The following is an 8129-nucleotide window of genomic DNA, read 5'->3' on the forward strand; positions in this document are numbered from 1 at the left end:
CCTGGTCGCGAGGCAACGCGGTACAACCGGGGTGACGTCACCAAGTAGTAACAGCGGTTACTTCCGCTAGCGCCAGGCAACAAGGGCGCCTATCACGTGGCCGTATTGTCCGATCGAGGCTACATAGGGAGCAGCGAGGGCTATTCACAGTTAGTTGTACTGAGTCAGCCAGTGAGTCCTGGAGCTACCGCCGAGTTAGCCAGCAACTAGTCAGTTGTATTGTGGCATTTGGAGTGTACTAATTGTGATACTGCAGATAGCAGTAATCGTAAATCTGTAATTTGGGTGATTGTATCAGTGAATGTGAAATAAAATTCGCTATATAAAATACGGCGTGAAGTTATCTGTCGCGATATACGCCCGATACGCGACAATATATAGACAGTATTTACATTGAAATAGTAAATACCCATAATATATTTGCAGAACCTCCACATCAAGATAGCCAGGTGGCACAATATCTGCCCCATATAAGAGAGACGATGGGAGGACGAACACGAGCCTGCATGGTTTACGAATTTTAATTACTGACAATCTAAAAAACTTTTAATTTTAATTAGCATCAAGGAATTTTATACAATTTTTTAAAACTTACATTCCCAGGAAACTGCTGTGTTTGTGAAATGTTCTATTCTGTGTACTGTGTGTTGTAACATATAAGTGTACGTACTTTGCATGTGAACAAATTATGTGATAGTGGTTTCCTATTTGTAGTGATGTTTGCCCTCTGAAGATGGTCCACAGAGACCTATACATGTAGGGTGTTAAGTTTTTATGTAGTAAAAAGCTTACAAGTCACATTGGACGAAGTGATTTATAATTTATAATTTGTAGCAGTATAGATATGGGATAAAGTATGGCCAGGCCAGGACCCCCCCCCCTTCTCCCTGCTACAAGCCCTTGTTGGTGTTTTGCCTCTTCTCCTACCAAATGCGCCCTTGAAATGGTCCCTTCAAGGATCACTGTTTCCTAATTCAGGCTCTCTTGGCTTCCTTCTATCACTCAGTGACTCACTCAGGTTAAGTATTTCTCCAATCTCTCCACTTTTTATGGGCCCCACTTCTTTCATCATATCCCTTACAAATACCGGTTCATTTGAGGCCCCACACTGTATCACTTTTTTAATATTTGGCTTACTCTTCCAACCTAAACATGGAGGTGGCACATTTCTCCAAAATTCCAGTAAACATCTATGAAATTACATGACATGACATCCCACATGACAGTACAGTTCATAATTACAGCCACAGGAACCTAATAACTGGGCATTTTGATACACACAAGAGACATCTGTATTATGTTGCTTATTCAACAACTTTATTAGGATAATTAAATTTAAATGCATAAGAAAGAATGCCATCTATAAAACTGTTCAGTAAGTTACTCATATAAGTGTACTGAATGAAGAGCCTTAAATATGTATTGCCATAACTCTAAAAATGTTATGTATATACAAAGATTTACATTTATCACAAATTTTGTACCACACAGGGCTTCTAGGTATGTTTCAATCATTCATTCATTTCATTCAATCATTCATTCATCAATGGCTTTACAGCCCTCTGCTGGACCCTGGCCTCTCCTTCAGTTTCACAATCTCTTTTACACAGACTCCTTGGACAAGTGATCAGTCTGCCGCAAGGCCACTACCTACACACAGAACAACATAAACACAGAATAAACACACACAACATCCATGCCTTGAGTGGGATTCGAACACACGATTCCAACATTTAAGCAAGCAAAGACAGTCCACGCCTTGGACTGCATGGCCACTGTGATCAGTACTTGACAGGCAAGATAATTTATATCACATCCTACAATTTAAATAAAATACGAATTTAGGGACAAGAATTCCTTCATGGCTAATATAAAAAGGTAAAACAAGGTAAAGTTGTCCCTGTGTTCAACAACTTAAGTGTTATTCCATGAAGGCAAATGGGGGAGTGGATGTATAGATTAATGAAGTCCTTTGACATCCCCCATAAAATCTGAATACAACATGTTGAACTACATGATAAAAGACACTTCACAACATGAACTGATCCCCACATTTAGAACAACATAAATGTCAGAATTCTGCTGTCATCTAATCCATTCATTTCTCAATGGCTCTACAGCCCTTGTTGAGCCCTGGCCGCATTTTCACTTTTGTAATCCTATACACAGTGTGNTCTTTTATTTATTATTTTGGGTAGATCGTTTATGCATAGTAAAAAAAAGGAGGGGTCAAGAATAGAGCCTTGTGGGACACCGCATTTAATTATCTCCCAATCAGATATATTATCACTACTACATTTGTTACTAAGTACTACTCTCTGCTGTCTGCTTGTTAAATAAGAATTGATTAATGACTTAAATGTCCCTGTAATTCCATAGAATTCAAGTTCATGCATTAATATTGTATGATTGACACAGTCAAATGCCTTTTGTAAATCACAAAATACGTCGCCTACTATTTTCTTGCTGTTCAGGGCTACGAGTATCTTATGAATTAATGTAAAGGTAGTTTTTTCAGTAGAAGAGTGGGATCTAAATCCATACTCTTCATCCACCAGAATATTGTTATTTTCAATATGTGTACTTAATCTATCATACACAAATCTTTCAAATACTTTTGAAAATGTGGTCAATAACGATATTGGTCTGTAATTTGTCATTTCCTGTCTATTACCTTTTTTGAAACTAGGCTTGCCTGTGGCATATATTAATCTATCCAGAAATTCTCCATAGCATTACAAATATGTGTCAATGGTGAGATTATAAATGGTGGACTTTATTTGATTATACTACTTGTTATTTCATCATATCCACTAGAATCCTTCGTTTTCAGTGATTTAATCATTTTTCACTACTTCATAAGTATTAGTGTACTTCCATTTCATTTTCATAAATGGTTTATTAAAATTATCTCGTATGTACATAATTGAATTATTTACAATAGACTTATATTTATATTATTATCAAGTCTCGTCGTTTCCGCTATAGATAAAAAGTAATTATTAAAAGTGTCTTCCATTTCCCTTTGATTCATAATTTGCTTATTATCAAGCTTGGATACCTATATCTTGTTTAGTGATTCCTTTTTCCTTATTTATTATTTTCCATGTACTTTTCATTTTATTGTCAGAATTACAGATAATTCTGTTATAATATAGTACTTTTGCCGCTGCAATCACTTTAGTTAATATTTTGCTGTACTGCTTCAAATATGATTTAAGATTAGTATCCTGATTATGCCTATACAGTAGAACTCTTCGTCGTTGGCAACCAAATAACAACGTACACAGTACTGCAGTAACAAAATAATTCATCCTTAGTCATATCCAATCATACATTAATTACCTGCATCAAATTACTTATGCCCAGAACAAAGCAAATAGCATCAAGGATGTTGGATTTTCCGCTACCATTTAATCCAGTTATAGCATTGAATTCCCGGTCGAATCCGTTTATCTCTGTTCGATTGCCATAAGATTTGAATCCGTCAAGCACCATAGATTTCAAATACATTTTTCTACGAGCATTCACCGACGTTCCTAACGCAAATGAATAACGCGGCGGTCACAGCATTCTGAGGATGCCGAGTCCGAAATTCCGATTCCGAAGCTTTCGGACTTAACCTCCCCTTGGCGTAGTAATATGTAACTGTCTAAGGCGTCTAAGGGAAGGTGTAAACAAAGGAACTCACGCCATCTCTACGCAAACGGCCCGAACTAGATAGTCAGACCCAATCACAATTCCACTATTGCAATATATCGAATCGCATTTTTCTGACCCAATCCCAGTACGCCTTTCGTAATTTATGGACTTTTGGTGGCGGTAGCTGGCGTCGGGTAGTTTGGTGAAAATAGTAGGTAGTTATCGCGAACGAACTGAAGTTGGCAAGTTTCGTGGTTGATTGGTAAGTATGGGATTTAATTTCATGTAGTGAACCAAGAGCTGACGTGTACTCTTTAAGTTACATCGCCATGTTATTTCTGTTTATGAGGGAATAGTAACGTAACTCTGTAGTTGGAGGAGTGTAGTGTAGTGACAGCCGTGTTATCTAAACAAAACAGCCAAATAAGTGGAAATTATTAAAAAGGAGAGCTGCATTAGCGAAATCAGAAGAGAGAAAACCCCGAGGAAGTGTTCGTAAAGGTGGGTCAGACGCCACAGAAAAAGTGTCAGGGAAGAGAGACAGCACATGGGTAAGTGCAAGAAAACCGATTTGAGAGAAAACGGAAGTGATGTATAGAACAGAAACTTAAAACCACAGGGGTCGCACACTATACACCAACATGATACAACATGATACCTACACCAGAAAATACAGAAACAGAAACATGTGACATCTGTCGGAAGGAAGTAAGTTAAAGACAACGACAACGCCATAGCGTGAAAATGCTGTGGCAGATGGCAGCACTGGGAATGCAGTGGACTAACCAAAGGCGAATTCGAGGCGTTCGAGACCAGGGGGGTGTAACTGCCATAGGGGAGAGGGAAACATGCAGACCAGCCATCTAAGAACATTTACATGAACTACGTAGTCTGGTAATGACTGGAATCGATCATTATACACCTATCGCATTCAATCGANTATGGAGAGCAACCTTCAGAAAAAAATCCGAGAAGAGCTAGTAAACACCCTACCCGCTGAACTGGAAAAGCTCAGAAACCCGGAACCAAGGGCGGAAAATACCGGAGCCACAAATCCCCCAGCAAAGCCGCAGAGGAACCATAACCGCAACGAAGGGGAAGAAACACAAGATGAAAACCCACCAAAAAAATCATACAGAGACAGCGTCATAATGGAAACAAGAAGAAAAAGAAATGCACCCCCACCTCCCAGGAAGGAAGCAACACTATATGGGGAAGAACTTCAAGCTGCAGTAAAAATGGCCTGACTCTTTGTAGGCAGGCTCAGAGAAGACACAATTAAGAATTATATCAGAAAGAGCGGGATAACAGAAGGAGTCGAATGTGAAGAAATACAAACTAGAGGAAGAAGCAAAGCCTTCTGACTGGGGCTCCGCTTCAATCGACTATCCGAAGTAGAAGCGCCAGAATTCTGGCCCAAAGGAGTGTGAGTTGAACGCTTTCGATTTCGCTCACGACCATTCCAAGATGTCGACCTCAATGCTTAAGGACTGCAATAATCAAGAAAAGACCAACAGCAAAAGAACATTGGATCTACTCCTGTGGAATGTGGAAGGATTAAAGTCAATAATGCAAAACGCCCTGGATACAATAACACAAAATCATGACATTATAGTATTAACTGAAACCTTTCTAACAGAATACGCAGCCATACCAGGATATTACACAACGCACAGTTATGCAGTCCAAAAACAAGAAGGCAGACCTAGCGGAGGAGTCTCATGTATTTATAACAACAAAATATGGGGAAAAATAGCAGAGTATAAAGAAGACAACATGGTACACATAACAACATACCTAGAAATGATAGGTATATATATTCCACACCAAACCAACATAGAAGATGCAATAGAGAAGATAGCAAGTGCAGTCAGTAGACTAGACCACAAAAAACCAGGCATACTCGCAGGGGATATAAACTGTAGAATTGATAAACCCGACAAAAAACCCCAAGAAGTTACAAAACTACTACAGGAAGAAGGATTCTGTCTAGTAAATAGAACAGATGTGATGACATACGTAGCGCCGAATGGATGCAGCTGTATTGACCTCGTGTTCAAGAAAGGAAACGAGATAGAAATAGAACAAAAAGTAAAAACATCATCAACTTCACCACTAAGGAAACACCTACCGGTAAGCACAAGATTCAAATATGGGGGCAAAGAACAGCAAACGAAAACAGAAACAAGCACCCCCAAAAAAAAACAAGAAGAATCCAAAAATACATACTGGGAAAACAAGAGGACATCATGCAAACAATAGAACAAAACGAAATCGACAATGCTGCATGGAAAATGACTGAAATACTGCAGAATGCTGCCCCAACAGCCAAAGAGAGGAAGGCCAAAATATGGTTCGATGCAGAATGTTACAATATGAGAAAAGCAACGATAAAGGCACTACACAGGGCAAGACAAACTCAGAATAGCAACGAATTAAAAGAATATGCAGAAAAAAGAAAAAGATACAAAGCAATGATAAAAAGCAAGAAAACGGAACACATCGAAAATGAAAGGAAAATGATAGCCGAAGAAGCCGAGAAAGACCCGTTCGTGGCAACCAAAACAACAAAGAAACAAATGCCACAAGAAGTAAATATAAAGATATGGGAACAACATTTCACCAAGATAGTTAGCCAAAATACACCCACCAACGGCTCCCGAACGGACGACGTCAGGGAATGTCAACCAATCTCACATGCAGAAGTATTAAAAGCTATAAAAAGAACACAAAACAAGAAAGCCGCAGGACCAGATGGAATATATTATGAACATATAAAAGAAGCAAAGGACATTATATCAAAACCACTAACGGGACTATACAACAGATGCCTCGAAACTGGATCCATACCACAAATTTGGAGAAAATCCCTGATGAAAGTACTGTACAAGGGAAAAGGAGACCCAGAAGACCCGAACAACTACCGAGGGGTAGCGTTAGAAAACATAATGTTCAAGATACTGACCAAAATCCTAACTGACTGTTTAACAACAACAGTAGACTCACTTATCCTGGAAAAACAATTTGGGTTTCGGCCACAAAGATCAACGATACAAGCCATCACAGCACTACTAGAAGCAATTGAAGAAGCATTAAGACATCCACGAGGAAAATACCATGTAGTTTTCATAGATTATAGCAAGGCATTCAACCTACTCGACAGGAGTATAATCACAGAAAAACTGAGGGAAATAGTAGGAGAAGAAGACACAACAACAAGACTAATAGGAGACATCCTCAGAAACAATAAAACCATAATAAAAGACACGGTGTCAGAATCCGAAGAAATAACCCAAACAAATGGCGTACTGCAAGGGGACCCCTCAGCCCATTACTATTCAATATTACAACAGCAGACTTGGCCAAAACAATGGAAAAACACACGGGTACAATTAATTATGTACGCAGACGATATGACAATTGGAGGAAAAGATATTGAGGAGCTACAGGAAGCCTCCACTGCACTGGAGAACTGGGCAAGACAAAACAAGCCACAAATAAATAAAAACAAAACTCAACTAATGACTTTCAGAAAAGGGGGAGAAAAAGGAAAAAATGATGAAATAAAATTTAATGGGGAACACATAAAATCAGTAAAACAGTATAAATATCTCAGCTTAAAGGCTCCCACACACAGACGCGATACTCAGCTCGGTACGGTACGGGACGATATCTAATTACATTGCGGTAAATGGAGGTCCGCACACTGGTGCGGGACTCCGAGGAACGCGATATTATCGCAGTCGGTGTATCGCCTCGGTATTTCGGTCTACTGAGCGCACTCGGTAGACCGCCCGGTATCGCAGCGGTAAATACTCATGGATCCGTCTTTGGAGGAAGAAGTTTTGCTTTTAGCTGTCACTCTTGGGTGAATCCCGGCAAGTATTTTACTGAACACTAAATCTGCGTAGTTCTTCTCCTCCACATATTCAGTATGTCACATATATGTACAAATATTTACAATTCCATAACGAGTCTTTAATTAAGTGCGTATAAGTGGTTGCTATGTATGTTCCTATTATAGGCGAAAGAGACAAATCACTTGGGTTCATGATATAAACTTGTCAAGAGAGGAACTGGGGGAGTTTTATACATTGATACCTCAACTCCTGAAGGATGAAAAACGGTTCTACATATATTTCAGGATGAATATTGACAGGTTTGATGAAATCCTGAGAGCCATCGGGCAAGAAGATGCCACTAAACAATATACCAATTGCCGGAGGCCTATTCTTGCCATTTAGTGGAGGATTTTTTTGAGACCCATAGAACTGAAAGGAGGAAATATAAAACACATTGTATCAGCAGCATGTTTGCTTCATAATTTCTAAGTCTAAAAAACTGTGATGAAGAGTACAGGGAAGAACTGCTACGAGTGGAGCCATTGGAAGGAGAAATGTTCCCTATCCAGCCTTTACGTCTCCCAAGGGCGGCAAACGTTAGCTATGCCATTAAAGAGCGGTTTGTTGCGTACTTCAACTAGATGA

The 8129-nt window shown here is 39.3% G+C and overlaps 1 protein-coding gene and 1 long non-coding RNA gene across 2 annotated transcripts in view; one reads left to right on the plus strand and one right to left on the minus strand.

Moving 5' to 3' along the window:
- LOC111865767 (structural maintenance of chromosomes protein 2) overlaps window positions 1-3667 on the minus strand; it is a 65025-nt gene extending 61358 nt beyond the window's left edge. The window contains exon 1 of the mRNA XM_023854032.2: window positions 3346-3667. Coding sequence (XP_023709800.1) covers window positions 3346-3513 — 168 coding nt within the window. The 5' untranslated portion in view covers window positions 3514-3667. The remainder of the gene's footprint in view (window positions 1-3345) is intronic.
- A 164-nt stretch (window positions 3668-3831) lies between these two features.
- Window positions 3832-8129, plus strand: part of LOC111865772 — a 6870-nt gene continuing 2572 nt past the window's right edge. The window contains exon 1 of the long non-coding RNA XR_002843033.2: window positions 3832-3904. This is a non-coding gene — a long non-coding RNA (uncharacterized LOC111865772). The remainder of the gene's footprint in view (window positions 3905-8129) is intronic.

The sequence above is a fragment of the Cryptotermes secundus genome, unplaced genomic scaffold (assembly GCF_002891405.2).
Source record: "Cryptotermes secundus unplaced genomic scaffold, Csec_1.0 scaffold612, whole genome shotgun sequence".
In the NCBI taxonomy this organism is placed as follows: domain Eukaryota; kingdom Metazoa; phylum Arthropoda; class Insecta; order Blattodea; family Kalotermitidae; genus Cryptotermes; species Cryptotermes secundus.